The sequence below is a fragment of the Ambystoma mexicanum genome, chromosome 7p (genome assembly GCF_040938575.1).
Source record: "Ambystoma mexicanum isolate Mex_15411 chromosome 7p, UKY_AmexF1_1, whole genome shotgun sequence".
NCBI classification, from domain to species: Eukaryota; Metazoa; Chordata; class Amphibia; order Caudata; family Ambystomatidae; genus Ambystoma; species Ambystoma mexicanum.
In genome coordinates, this window is record NC_090939.1 from 445,605,749 (window position 1) to 445,621,521 (window position 15,773).

The following is a 15,773-nucleotide window of genomic DNA, read 5'->3' on the forward strand; positions in this document are numbered from 1 at the left end:
AGAAAAACTAAATAAAACGGGGCCTCATTACGAGTATGCCTGTCCGGTAACAATGGTGCTGGTAAACTACTGACACTGTGGTTAACGGACCGGCACACTCCGAGTCCTGCGGGCGCGTGCTGTCTCGCCAGCCAGGACCCATCCCGCCAGCCAGGACTGACCTGGCGGTTGCAAAGGCACCCGCTTGCAGACTTTGATGGTAGCACCGGCGCCATTATGAGTGGTGCCGGTTCTACCGTCCTCCCCATTCCCATTGAGTCCTCTGGGACTCGAATGGGAATGGGGAGTTACTTTTTCCGGTGCCTGGCTTCTGGGACCGCCGGGGCTGTAATTCCCCGGTTATTCCCCAAAGCAGGTCGCCAGAAAAAAACACGACTCCAGCGGCAGCCGTGCCTTTTTTACCAGCACGGCTACCACCGGCGTTTGTTTGTTGTAGTCCTGCAATAGTGCCACAGCACACTTGTTTGGCTATGATTCTGCGATGCCTATCAGCTCGCACATGAAAGTCATTTTTCCTTGCGAATCAAGAATTAACTGGATTTTGTTTTCAAAGATGTTCTCTTTTCAGCTATGAATATCCGAGCTGCATGATTTATAGGCGATGAAACAGTACAGCCCTTTGTCTTCTGTCTCCGACCCTATTACCCGTCATTACATCTGACTGATCTTTCAGCGTGTTTTATTAGTAGGGGTGGGTGAGCTTGAAGTGACCTCTCGGAGATGCAAGCCCATGCTGAAGCGGAATGTGAAGAACCCATTAGTGGGGACCGACTTGAACAGGAGTGCTGTCTCCGGCCTGTCCTCATTAGCAGTGCTATTTTCCATGCCCCTTGGGGGTTCTATTTCATGCGCATCTTAAGCAGGTCGAGAGGCTAGAACCCTTGGAAAAAATGAAGATTGTGCCCAAATCGCAGTTAATCAGGTAAAGTAAACGGTACTGCGATATAAACAGGTCGTCCTTCTCCTATGCTTCCTGATTGTTGGGTCTGGCTAGAAAAAGCTATAGCCTTCTAGCAGAGATCTTGCAGCTGTATATAGAGGGGTTCCACTATCAGTCACCTATTTTGTGAACTTGAACGAGTGCATCGCGCGGTAAGCTCTGTTTCCGGGTGTACCATTGTGCATGGTGACTGTGGGGAGAGGGCTATCGAACGTGCTTTTAAAAAAGGTTCTTCTGTTAACATTCTACATAATACTGGGATTTTTTTAAAATACTTTTTTCCCCTTTTTGTGGAAGACAGCAGCACTGTAATGTGAAGGTATTGTTGAAGAGCAGCCTTGTGATCTTGGACAAAGTGTGTATTCTGAGCTCTTATGCCCCGTTATGAAACACGACTTGGGGTGTCGCCTGACTCCTCAGTGTTTCGTCTCTGCTGCCGTGGCGTCAACGGATCACCCTTGACTGGCAAAGGTGGAGAGGATGACATAAGTGAATTACACAATGGAGCTCCACTAGGAGACATCCTCCTCCAAACCCAGCTGGCGAAACACATTTGTGAAACACTTGTGTATAGACGCATTATAAATAACTTATCAATCAATCAATTTACTTTCTTTTGGTTGTACGCCTCAAGTGCTCTTCTGTAACCAACACTCGGTAATGTTTTCATTATGCTCCTATGAAATACTAAACATTTTTCTCAGAAAGTGTCACATTTCTAATAAAATATAAGCCAAATGTCAAAGCTCGAAATAGAGAAATGCATTCAATACGTGCGCATCAATTTTCCTTTTTTGCTAGTTTTTCAAAAAATGTATCATGACATAGCTCCCAGTATTTATTTATTTATTTATTTACTTAATTTATTTCTAAAGCCCTGAGGCACGAGAGTGTTAAAGCCTCCCTTTCACAGACAGCTTCACCATAGAAAGCTTGTAAGGGACATTCATCCTTCTGGACAGACCTGTGGTCGAAGTGGGTGGGAGTGGGTGGGAGCAGTGCTCTTCTACTTTATTTAAAATGTTTAACTTTTTCTATACTTGTATTTTTTAAAGAAACCGTTCTGGAATGGATTACTTTTAAAATAAAAGTGTAGGAAGAAGTTCAAACTTACACTTCAGTGCACTGCACTGAAAATTCCCGTAAACATGAGGCGCATTTGTTTGCAGGTTTGTGTTGTGCGTGTGAGGGGTCGTGGGGATGGGGTTTGTGGGAAGCAGGGTAGGCCAGCAGGAAAAGTTCCACTACTTCTTTTGGTACACTTCCATCAATGAGACAGACTGGTTTCATAAAGCTGGTGGGGGGCAAGCAGTGCATCAGCTTTATTAAAGCATGTCTGCACACACACAAACACACACTCACACGGTGCTCTGACGGGCCTGACACCAATGCACCACCCAGCCAACACGAATTGTGATCCCTAGATGCCTTTTCTCCCTTTGTTAATAGTTTAGTAGTTGTTTTTCATTCATATCACCAAGAGAAAGCATGTCATGGTATAACTGTTTACTTTATAAGATTTGTTTGATGGCATGGGGGCCTGTGAGATGTTTACTCCGCTTCTCTCTTCACCGCCTAGAAGCTAAAATAATCAAATGAAATGGAACTGTGCTGTAAAATGGGCCCGTGATAGTTCTCACAATGGTGTTCGACACAAAATCAATCAAGGTACCAACAATGTAAAGTTGCCATGGAATGGGCATAAGGAGTTCTACGGCTCTCGGAGCAAAACTGAGCTAGGAGCAAACGGCTGACCACAAAATGTCCACTGACAGCAAATGCCCTCTACAGATTATCTGTAAACCTACCTTCGAATGTGCGTCCTACTTCATCTGAGATACCCCAAATAAAGCCTGCACCCAATCCCATACAAAAAGCCCCAGTGGTCCAGGTCAAGAAACAGGGACGTCATTTCATCAAAATGCCTGGGGTTGCGGAAGTGACATCACATGTCCTTTGACCTCTGATGACATCACCGGAAGTGATGTCATTTGACCCCAAAGTGACATCATGGGAAGCAATAGAACATAACCTTTCACCCTTTTAATGAGTATAGCAATTATTGTATAGAATTCCAGAAATACAAATTATTTGTTATTCCTATTCTTTCTTATTTAGGGTCACTACTCATGGCCATATGGCACTGGCCACAGCCCAGGAGCTTCAATGTATAAAAAATATATATATACATATTTTTTTAAAGTTAGCAAGGGAGACCACAGGGGTAGCAAGGGAAACCACAGCGGTCTCAGGTGCGATCCCTGGCGACCCCCAAATGACGTCCCTGCCAAGAAACTCAACATCTCTAGGACACGACATTGCCAAACTGGAAACAAAGAACTTTAAGAGGAAACAGCGGGAAAGGGTGCTTTCCCTACTATGCATTCTGTCTCTGGAACAGGTTACTAATGCAGATAAGACTCCCACCCCCCCCTACACTCCAGCCAGGACCTGATGACCCTACTGTTGAAAGAACATCTCTCCAATCGCTGATCTTTCCACTCAACCCTACTTCCCCTGTCTGGAGCTCCTAAGGTACCCCCTGCCCACGCCAGCCCCTCTGTTACCCCTCAACCCTCCTTCCCCTGTCTGGAGCTCATAAGGTACCCCCTGCCCATGCAGGCCCCTCTGTTACCCCTCCACCCTACTTCCCCTAACTGGAGCTCCTAAGGTACCCCCTACCCACGCCAGCCCCTCTGTTACCCCTCCACCCTACTTCCCCTGTCTGGAGCTCCTAAGGTACCCCCTGCCCACGTCAGCCCCTCTGTTACCCCTCCACCCTACGTCCCCTGTCTGGAGCTCCTAGGGTACCCCCTGCCCACGCCAGCCCCTCTGTTACCCCTCCACCCTACTTCCCGTCTGGAGCTCCTAAGGTAACCCCTGCCCACGCCAGCCCCTCTGTTACCCCTCCACCCTACTTCCCCTGTCTGGAGCTCCTAGGGTACCCCCTGCCCATGCCAACCCATCTCTTACCCTACCACCCTACTTCCCCTGTCTGGAGCTTCTAAGGTACCCCTTGCCCAGGCCAGCCCCTCTGTTACCCCTCCACCCTACGTCTCCTGTCTGGAGCTCCTAGGGTACCCCCTACCCATGCCAGCCCCTCTGTTACCCCTCCGCCCTACTTCCCCTGCCTGGAGCTCCTAAGGCACCCCTGCCCACGCCAGCCCTTCTGTTACCCCTGCACCCTACTTGCAGCGTCCTGTGTTTGCCAGTCCTACGTTTCTTCCAGTTGATTGTTGACATCAAAATGGAGAAGTACATGCATCATATTTTTGGTATTATTTAAAAAAATATATACAATGTTTTCTTGAAAATTTGAAGGAGTAAAGTAAAAAAATGGATTCACCAATTTTACTGTTCACCTCTTTTAGCTGCCGTGAAAAAAGATTGCCAAGCACGTTTCCCAAAGCAGCACCATTGGTACGACTGCAACGGAGTTAAAGACTGTGAAGATGGAAGAGATGAGCAGAACTGCACGGAAAGTAAGGAGCCCCAAAGACGTGTTAATAACTTGAATGGCAAATAATGCAATGATATAAAAATCCACGGGCTGCCCTGGCAAACATACTAAATGCTCTAATGGGGGGATATGCCCGGAGGCGGCAGGCCGACGCCGACCCTGTAGGTTACCGAAAGGGTCAGCCGCCACCGAGGGGCATATCGTCATTAGCACCCGTGTAGTTCCTTACACAGGTGCTAATGGTTTTATTTTCATTTTCTTTTAAAGAAGGAAAACTTAAATTTATTCCGCAGCCAGATGGCACACAGCTGTCAGCCAGGAAGTCTGTTTACCATGTTAATGACATCATCAACATTGAAGACAGACTGCCTGACTGACAGTATTGTGTGGGATAAAGGTACATTTGTTTTTTTTCGTTCGATAAAATAAAAGAAAGATGACACCATTAGCACACGTGTGTGGTGCTACATGGGTGCTAAGGTGAAGGGGGAGCGGGAAGGGGAGAGTCCTGACACCAATGAAGCTGCTCAGAACGCGGGCTTTCCTTAGTGAATACATAGCTCTCAACCATTTGTTTTGCAAAGGCGGGTGAAATCACCCGATTTTGTTTTTGGCGGGTAAGACGCCCATTGGAATGAATGGGTGTGTAGGAGGCTTGGCGGGTGAGTCAGCCCTCTACAAGGCGGGTAAAACCCGCCAAAAGCGTGTGAGTTGAGAGCTATGTGAATACAGCCCGTGTTTTCCGAGCATACTCATTAGTGGACGGCGCTTCCCAGGGTGCTAATTGTCAGATTGGCCTTCAGTCGAATATAGTTCAACTGAAACATTCTTGAGCATGGCACAATAAATGTGCCAGGAGCAATCCTTGAACCAAGCAGATAGAAGTAGAGGCACAGTAAAGAACAATGACATCCACACTAAACGCTACTATTTTATATCTACAATAGGCACCAGTGCAACCACTGAGTGGTTGAGTGTGCATTGCCCCCAAAACTGAGAAATCTTTCTGCCTACTTTTGACCTCAGGCTCCAGGCACGACTCCACCACAGGGGGACATTGAAACACAGAGGCACTTTTGCAGTGTTAAAACTGAGGTGAAACCCACGCAGCACTGTTTTTGCATGGTTTTTAATCTGTTTGAACATTCTGGGGCATTTTCAAGTTGTTGTTGGCAGAGCTGGTTTATGCAACACCACCTAATAGCCCAAACTAACAAAAGAAGCATCTGGGGAGTGATAGGGGCAAAAACCTGCTTCCAAGGTAGGAAAGACTTGAAATGGACAATGGTTCTGCAAGGCCTGTGGTAGGCTAAAGTGCAAGGGTGTTCCATTATTGTATATTAGAGCATCTCGAGGGTAGAGCACATTCAGAAGCAGCGTGGAAAAAATCAGTTTAAAACATGAAATGTCGCGCAATTAGTTCAAGCCACTGAGGCAGTAGTGAGAGTGCGTGAGAATTAATATGTCGAGGTGTCACAGATAGGTCAGCGCTAGAATTGCAGTGACTTCAAATCACATTTCATTTTTCTTTCAGGCATTCCATGCAACAGCATTTCGTTTAACTGCAATAATGGCATTTGCATTAAAAAACAAAATGCAAAGTGCGATGGAGCCGTGGATTGTCCGGATGGGAGCGATGAAATAAGTTGCAGTACGGTGACATTTTCAGGCCAAGCTCTGCTTTTACTTTTTCTGTGTGCTGTTCCCAGTCAGAATTCCTGTTACTAAATAATAAGCCTGACGGTCGGGCTTTAAGTGCGCTTTCAAAACTGTGCCCGAGACGGGGCCCTGCTAACCCCTAGAAGCCAAGGCTTTTTTTCTAAGAAGCTCTCGCGTGTAAGAGAGAGCTTCAGGCTTTAGAAAAAAAATATGTGTCTTTTCATTGTGTCGCAGGGTCGACCACCTGCCAGAGACCCCCTTTCATTAGAGATGCTTGGATCATCACCCTAGCACCCCGAGTGAGAGGGTGAGGATCCCTGCATCTCTACTGAAAAGGCTGCCTGGCAGGGGGTCAGCGCTGCAATAAATACCTTATCTGACTGCTGCCTGTAAGGCCTCTGCCCCAGCCCTTTTGCAAGGGTATGAGGTATCCAGACCTCATACAGGGGCATAGCCAAGCAGCCAGTATTCAGTGTTGCCTCCTAATTACGACAACGACCCCCTGCCAGGCCACGGCTCCTAAGAGCCCTGGCTCAAGTTTGAAGGCCAGTTAAAGCAGTGGCGACAGTTGCATGGACTCAGCCATTGTGTTTGCAGAATTATACATGAGATCACCCCTCATCTGTATATGTCATGTTACGATTGTCATGTGATACGCAATTATGCAGCTCATTTTACACCGAGAGCTTGTCATGCACCTGCGGGCATTACACTGTGGGGGCTATTCAGAAAACGTTTTCCACACAAGCTCGGACCAGTCTACAGGGCAATAGGGCAATGCCTGAATTGTAGGCCCAATATGCTAGCGGAGACTATTGTTTTGGTCAAAGTGAACCAGTTTGGTGAGCTGCTTCGCTGTTCAGCTAATAGCTTTGACCAATGCTACTGAACAAGTATGTGTTAAAAGGCAGAATTTGAACCACATTTCACCCCAAAACTCCCCCCGTGGGTACTATTCAAACATTCCGTGGCAAAAGGAGCAAATTAGCCTTTGCAACAGTTAGACACTTTTTTATTGATAGTGTCCTCAAGTTGTGGACACTCCAGTCCCCTGCATACTTTCTAAGCTGTAAAACAGTCAGATGGTAATTATATTTATACTAATAAAAAGTTTATAGAATTCTGGAGAAAACGCTTTCTCTGGTGTTCAAACCTAATTGGTGTTGAACACCACAGAACGAGTTTTCTCCAGGATCAAATGACTATATAAACTGTAATTTTGAAATAGAAAAAGAATGAAATGGATAACTCTATATACTTTTTATTAGTATAAACATAATTACCATCAGACTGTTTTTCAGCTCAGAAGGTGTGCAGGGGACGGGAGAGTCCACCACTTCAGGACATTATTTTCTGCATGTTACTGAAATGGCTTGTAGTGCCAGAGCTGTGATTTTCTCCCCCGCACCCATACTCATATCTAACATCTCCTGTGTACATTTCCTTCAAAGTGGATCACTAACTCAATAGTTACAAACTGGTGCATAATTACTCTTACACTTTTTCATAGCTGCCTGAGCCAATTGTATGCCGCAGTCCAACCTTGTTTCCACGAGAAGATGTGACCTATGAAAAAGGACATGTGTTACTCCAAATTCACAAAAGGACTTAGAGTGATTAATGCAAGTTATGCTCTCCTTTCGGTCTGCTTATTCCATGAAAAGCAAAGGTTGGTGTTCCCAGGGTCTTGTGAGGAAGTCTTAGGTGCCGGAATAAGGAAGAGCTACACGCGCCACAAAAGTTCAGCTTTTCTTCTGATAATTTTACCATACATCCTTTGTTGGTTGCATCAAATGTATGCGATGTAGAACATCCTATTAATATTCTGTACAAAGGATTATGGGATTTTTAAAAAGGAACTTTTGTGAACATAAATGTTTCAAATGCAGCGTTGGATATGAGGAGAAAAAGAGAAGTAAAGGTCAGCTGATTTCTTTTTCTTTTCTTTTTTTTTACTCCTTTCAGGTCTACATTCTGACCGCACTTAAAAGTAACTTTCACTTGTATTAGTTTGCAGCAAAAAAATGATTATTTGTGAATCAGCCTGTTAGATGTTCTGTACCTGAGGAAACCCGTCAGTGTTTGGACTTTCTCTATGTGGGAACATACATCATATATCTAACACAACTAAAGACATGTAATTGTTACTATTCTCCTATGAAGTCAAACAATGATGTTTATCTAGCATGGATCTAAAAATGCAAATTTTCAGCTAATTTGCACGACCACAATGCATTTCTCTCTGGCTCTAAACGGAAGGTAATCCTACAGGGATGACTGCTAGGTGGCACTGAGACATTTGTCTCGACAGATAAATGGCTTATTCAACTTTTACATTACTAGTAGAAGGGTTTCTTTCTTGCATTTTTTAAACCCCTCCATAACATTGATGGTGTTTGATACCTACAAACGCTAAGCAAATTTCAAAATGAGTACGTTTTTAATATGATCGAGAGATGAGTGCATTTTAAAAGTAGAACTACACACAACAAAATGAACCTACTGTGTTATTTATTTGTTTTTAAGCAGAATAAAGTAAAGAACGTTAAAAGTGCCATCTCCTTGCCCAGAGCACATGTGTCCCTAGTTTATTTAGAGAAACGCAACGGAGAAAACAAGAAAACGAGAAAACATTCTTATGCGTACATATAAGGGGGACGTATTGGGTAATATTTTCTTCATATCATTGCCATTGGCACAACAAGCTCTCATGTGTATATAACATTAAAACGTGCTTTACTATAACGATTGAAAACAAAACAACCAGATTTACTTTCAGAAAACTAATAGACACGTTTTCTCATCTTCCAGTCATCTTTCTGATTACAATTTTCTCAGACAAGTGTTTTGCAAAACTATTTCAGCTAATTTTACCAGAAGACTAATTGCTAAATATATGTATAATTTCGTAATTTTACCCTCTTTTTTCCCCATTATGCCAGCAAAATTTCAGTTGTTTTGCAAACTCCTTCCAGGCCACATCAACCATTTTTTAATTTTATTTATTTCATATATGTAAGGCACCTCTACAACAAATGGTGTTTCAAGATGCCACAAGACAAAAAAGGGGGTGAGGGAACAATGGAGAAGATAACAATAACGGTCGTACTAGGCCTTGTGACATTCGGATCGTGCAAGTGCAGTGACAAGAAGTGCGAGGGAGAAGGGGGAGGGAGGAAGTGCCGGTCTGCGTGAAATGTAAAGTGCTAGGGTGGGAAGGGAGGTACAGGTTAAAGAGAAGAGAGTTCAAGTTAAAGGCAGGTGGAGGAGGGCGAAAGAGGGCCACAGGGGTTAGGCGAGTGGTAAGGGGCTGCAGAGGGTGAGCGTCCACATGCTAATTGCGAGGAGGGGTGCACTGGATGGGGTGGGGGCTAGTGCCCTGTAGAACGCAAAGGGCACCGGGCAGTCAATCACAGCGGCAGACAGGGGTGTTAGCAGGTGAGAGGCGGAGGGAAGGAATAAGAGAAAAGGAGGGTCTTGAGGAGTTTCCAGAACTTAAGGAGATCCGGCTCAAGCCTGAGAAGGACAGGGAGACCATTCCAGAGAGAAATTCCTGTGGAGGAGAGAAATCTACCCCCACTCTCTGCTTAGAGAAGCGTCTGATCTGCAGAGATTTGGAGATAGAAGACCGAAGGGCTCTAGCAGGGGGGTATTTAGCGAGAGAGAGTTGAATGTAATGGGGTCCCAGGCACCAGAAAGCCTTGTGGATGTTGCAGAGGGTCTTGAACTTCATCCTAGCAGCAACTGGGAGCCAGTGGGGACATGCTAGGCATGGAGAGATGTGGTCCCTGGGCTTGAGGTCAAGGATAATCCATTACAAGTATAGCAGTGTGGGAAAAAAATGGCAGTAACATGGTGGTAATTCTATAACTGCTTCATTACCGCCGCATGACAGCACCACCGTACTATTAGGTTAAATCTCCTACCTTATTGCAAAAAAAACACAAAATCATCAGAATTACACCCAGCGGTAATTCTGCCAAAATCCCCATGGAGTATACAAAATGGGGGTTTTCCACCACCTTAACACCGCTTGTAATGCCATGATAAATCAACAAGACCAAAGGAAGCAACCGTTATTTAATTTGGCAGTGTTTTCGCAGATTTACCGCCAAAATACAACCAAACTTGTAACGAGGCCTATAATATTTACCCAATTGTTTCCCTGTCGAAAATAATGAGACGTGTCATTTGAAAATATGTGAATTATCATGCTCTAGTAATACATTAGGCGATACAGGCCCGTGTCTGGTATCCAAATTGTGCAACTTTGATTAGTGCCTTTGATGAGGGTTTAATGGGGAGAGTTATGTTTGTCCATTCCTTAAAAAAACAGTGAAGTGTTGTTTATTGTTGATGGGCTTCATGTTATAACGCATGTTTTTTTGCTTTGTTGAAGACTGTGGTCAGAAGTCCAAGAAACGTAATCGTATAGTGGGAGGTACGGATTCCGTGGATGGTGAATGGCCCTGGCAAGTCAGTCTCCTATTTTCTGGAGCCGCTTATTGCGGTGCTTCAGTTGTATCCAGGAATTGGCTCATCTCTGCTGCCCATTGTTTTCAAGGGGATAGGTACAGTATACTAATAAAAGACACAGAGTATGTTTTCTGTACTGAACCATTCTTATGCTATTCTGGCAACACTCCAGGGAATAATTAGGTTGCTGGCCCATTTTGGCAGAAGGGGAGGTTCCCAGTCTCATTACAGCTGATGTAAGAGAGAAAATGTCAGTCAGTGACAGGAGACCGAATGCAGCCTCCCTCACTCATGGATATCGCCCCTCTGCACTGTGGTTGTGCTCTGTAGATAGCTGGATGTCCCATTTCCATTGTATGTGCTTTATGGAGGGATCTGTTACTGACTTGTGGGGCAATGCAATGCTCTATAAGCCAGGGACACATGGTAGTCTAGGGGCACTACAATTGAAGCACCCTATTGGCAAAGGACATCTTGACAAATCCCCCAACCTTTCTCCCACACAAGCTGGATGTGGGGTCACATTGCAAATCTCACCCTCTGCTTGTGCAGAAGCAGGGACAGGAAGGGTTGAAGTGTGGCACCCTGCGTTACGCCAAACCCCTTCCAGACATGGCGGGTATTCTAGCCCAGCTCAGAAGGGAGAGAACTAGTACAGCATGTCTCTGCATGTTACTGCTGTGGTGCCACCATATTCCTTGCTGAGGACATAGGTGATCTCGTGCCAGGAGTCAGGTAAGTGGAATTAAATGTGTGGTTGAGGTGTGTGTGGTGTGTGAGTATGTGTGTGTTTGCCAGTAGGGCAGGTGCATATGTGGGTGCAAGTGCACATTGGACTGGAAGCAGGTCCTTGTATGTGAGAGTAAGTGTGTGTCTGAGAGCCGATGCATACATGGGAGAGCAGGTGAATGTATATGAGAGCATGTTTACATTAGAGTGGGTGCATGAGTGAGAGATGGAGATAGCATGTGAGAATATGTGCATGTGTCTGAGCATGGGTGTGCATGGTTTACGAGAAGGTGTATATGTGTATGTTTAGTGCATGTGCGGGGAAGCAGCCAGGGAGAGAAACCAGGCTCAGCATATATACTGGCCACAGGTAACATGGATGTAATTTACTTTGGCAATGCTGGCATACATTGTATATACACAGGCAACATGAAAGTGTGTTGTTACAGTGGCATGCTGGCAGAAATTGGGCAGAGACCGTAGAAAAATGTGTTCTTGCAGTGGCATGCTGGCATATATTGGGCACAGTCACCATGAATGTGTTCTTAGAGTGGCATGGTGGCAGATGTGGGACACCCTCATCATGTGGTGTCAATACATGTTCCATTGCAAAATATAGCGTCAAAATCAAGCTGAATGCCCATGTACACTTCCCTTCCACAAGTCTTTCACAGAGGGCTACGTGACATTTTGTATAATGTATAATTCACGGTTCTCTGTTTTTGGATACCAGTGTGCCCATAGGGCATACCACTCTGACCTTAACATCCTTAAAAATAAAAAGTTCACACTACGTTTTGGATCATTATAATGTGATGCTAAGTCTCTTTTCATCTAAAACTGTCCTTTCAGAAGCAGTGCATCTTTATATTTGCCATCTGTTGTGCTGTTCTTTAAAAACAAACAGAAAACAAGATCAAGTATCCGAGTGTCATTTCAAAACACCTTTTGAGTCAAAACAAGCATGACACATTCAAGGGATTGGGAAGGATGTCATGTCAATTACCCTGGACATCTTTCTGTGAGGCTCTGATGTGAGGCATATTGTCTCATAGTACTTTTTTCCACGGGGGTCATTTTCTAAAGAATCATGCTACTGAAACCATTATGGTATTTCATGGGAATAAACAGGATACAGTGGAATACCTCTATTCTCCATAAGCCCCAGTTTGCTTATTTTTTTATTAGAACATCTCGTATTTATTCCGATTTTTTCAACAGATGGTGGGGTTGTCTTCCAGTTATCAGCGTCTAAATCAGGAAAACATTTATTATAAACATTGTCATACATCTCTCAAATGAATTCATATTATTTAGTACTGGGCCATATTGGGTATTGTCTGTGTGCTTGCTAGCTGTGGAGATCGTACCCATATACATGTACCTTCTGTGTTAGTATTCTCCGGAATCTTCTATCCTGGAGCCAGCCCCACCAATCTTCACAATAAGCTGGGTATCTTCAGGATGGAGGATGTTCCACTGCTTGTTGGCATGCGTCATTGGTGCTGCTAGGCATCATCAAATTACACACTTATCACAGAGCATCATGGGACTTCTATCTATGTCCAAACCACTAGAATGCTACCTACTGTTAATTAAGGTAACGTGTAGATGTCATCCATTTTGGATGTATTCTGAGGGGATTGAGGGAGGCAGGGACCGTAAGGTCGTCCAGCTGAACAGCTGCATGTGTCTCCATTTGATTTTAAAAGGAGATTGTGTATGTCAATCCCTGATGAGTGCTGATGCACATACCTTGCCTGTCCGAAATTATATAAAGTGGACAGAATATTAAAGTTATCTCATCTTGGATAATTAGTAACATTGAGGTGATGGTACTATAAATATTACTAAGAAACTGGTGACTTTACTGAAAGTAACAGAATGGCATAGTTAATTATTTGAAAAGTCTCAATTTCTTACAATTCTCTTTTGTATTCATAGAGATAACACATTATGTACTAGGTAATGAGACTCTTGTATTGAATGCAGGCAACATGAACATGTGGTTGACAGGTCAATGCTGGGATAAACTGCTAGACACCGGCTGCAGCAGAAAACACCTATTGTAATGGGAAATGCGGACAGATGTTGTTGAAACTGTTTTTTTCTTTGGTAACAACTAGTTACACAATGTGTTGCAAAATGCTTCTGTGTACTCTCTTCATGTAGTGGACATGTAGAGACTTTTTTTTTATTAATAATGTAGTCAATAAGTCTTTTTTAATCATCGATAAGATCATTAAAATGTCATTGAACAACAATTTCCAAAAACATGAAATAAATATTACAAATACAAAGATATACAGAGAATTCCTAACATATCAGTATCTTCAAATAAATGCAATTGTCTTTATTGAGCTCATCGAGTATATTTTCAATTGTTGCCCACATTTATCGAAGTGATATATCAAGGTGTTATCCTTTCCTGCCATGTAGTATTTTTAACGTGTTACCCTACAGAAGCGTCTCAAAGTAGTATGGCTTTTATTTCCTACATTTTCTGAAATGACTGCTGCAAAATTCCCTTCAACCCCCATTTCAACACATTATTTAAAGTATAGCAGGAGAAAGAAGGATATAATTATTTCAATGAAAACATTAAAGATGAGAAATTTAGATGATGCGAAGGAGAAGTAGTACCTTGTTTATGTGTGCAAAATGGATGCTAGATGTAGAATCGGATTTTAGAAAGATATTACTTTTTAAAATGGTTTTAATAAAAAATTGCAAGGACCCAAATCTTTTTTCATCAGTGCTAATTTGGTAACGTCAATTAATCCTCTGTTTACTGTTAAGAATCTTTAAAATCATACGAAACGTAAAACAAAACCTCTCCATCCCTTTCGGGGCTTAATTCCCCCTTCACAGCCCGTTCAACAAGGCCCCATATATCAACCCAGAATTATTCATGTTCTCCAAATTCTGTCCCTTCTATCAATGCTAGAGAAATCCATGAGTTCAATCTTAATCCTTACTACCATAGCTTTAACACACATGGCACAGCCATACCTGTAATTCTGTCATGAGCGCTTCTTGTTTGAAGCACTGGAACAGGTGAACATGCCGCCATTAGAGTGTTCCATTACACTTCTGTGCCGTTCTGAATGTGCAGTCTAGTTTATTTCCATCATGGCCGCCGCTGTTCATATCAGTGTTTCATTCCCTGCAGCCGGCGCGTTGTAGCCCTGCCCATTCCTTCCCCCGGATAAGGTGCTAGTTCCACTTTGTTCCTCCCGCTACTGTTCTGTTCTCTTCCTGCCTCCTTCAGCCTGAGCTCCTCTTGTCTTCGCCTCCCACTTCTGCTCTCAGTGCCTCATTCTGCCTTGTACTCCTATCCCTTCCTTGCGCTTCACTTCCTGCAGTTCCTCGTCCTGTTTTCTGTTCGTTTGTTGTGGACTTACCTCCTTTTTAACTGCTCCTGTGTGGATTCCTGCCTCCTCCTTGTCTTTGGATACCTGCTTGTGGATTCTTGCCTGCACCGTGCCTTTGGATACCTGCTTGTGGACTCTTGCCTCCACCCTGCTATTTGAAACACACTTTTTTGGTTCACATTATATTCAACTAGGGCTGTTGCCGGGGTATGGGGCGGGGGATGTGAGCCACTCTGTCCTACTGTTTTATACTTTTCCAGGACATAGTGGCAACCTCTCGGAACACACCATATCTCTTTGAGAAGATTTCTTCCTGAAGCAAGAGGTCAGACCCTGCTGCTGAGCCATCAGATTCAGACCACACAACTTCGTCCTCAGGTGAGAGTGAAGAAGAATAGAAATGTACTCCTGAAAAATTCAGAGAGGACACACCTGAATATCCCAGTCCTTCTCCCCTGCCCCCAAATTTTGCAAACCTTGCCTGGACATCAATGAGAAGCATATGTAGTGCTGTTCAATGGATGTCTGGCCTTAATTCCTTTTAGCTTCAGGGATTTTGTTGGGCCCTACATTACATTTGCAACATAATACATTTATTATACTAATCCAACTCGGACAAATTCCCCTTTCAAGTCTACAGCTGCATTCAAAACAAGAGTAAGGAGGTCAACCCATCAATTATTGCACACTCAAAAGCCTTGTTATTGTCCAATAGGAACACATGAATTGAAGAAAGTTACTGGCCCCCTTCAGGTATTTATGCCAGCTGTCATTATACAACCACCAACCACAGTTTTGTAAGTGTGTCCATAGAGTAATAAATCCTATGAAAAATCTTCATCTTCACTAACTTAATCTTTGTGTCAATTGTGGTTGTCTTCAAGTTGATCATCCATCCCATCCATTTGTCCACTTTAATAGGGCCCACATCTTCTTCCCAATCAGGCTTCACTTCTATGTGTATAGCCTTCTCCAGGTTAAGCACATTTATTTTTTATTTTATTACTTATAGCATGAGCCCATCCAGAATTGGGCTTGGCATTTTATACAGTAACGCAGTGCTGCTAGTGGAGGGAGAGTGGGACTTCTATTCGTCTGGCAGGTATTGTTGAAAGAGCCACGCCTTTAGTGTTTT

The 15,773-nt window shown here is 43.8% G+C and overlaps 1 protein-coding gene across 1 annotated transcript in view; it reads left to right on the plus strand.

The window, feature by feature from the left end:
* TMPRSS7 (transmembrane serine protease 7) overlaps positions 1–15,773 on the plus strand; it is a 731,423-nt gene that overhangs the window by 593,681 nt on the left and 121,969 nt on the right. The window contains exons 16-18 of the mRNA XM_069636244.1: positions 4,312–4,422; positions 5,935–6,051; positions 10,459–10,630. Coding sequence (XP_069492345.1) covers positions 4,312–4,422; positions 5,935–6,051; positions 10,459–10,630 — 400 coding nt within the window. The remainder of the gene's footprint in view (positions 1–4,311; positions 4,423–5,934; positions 6,052–10,458; positions 10,631–15,773) is intronic.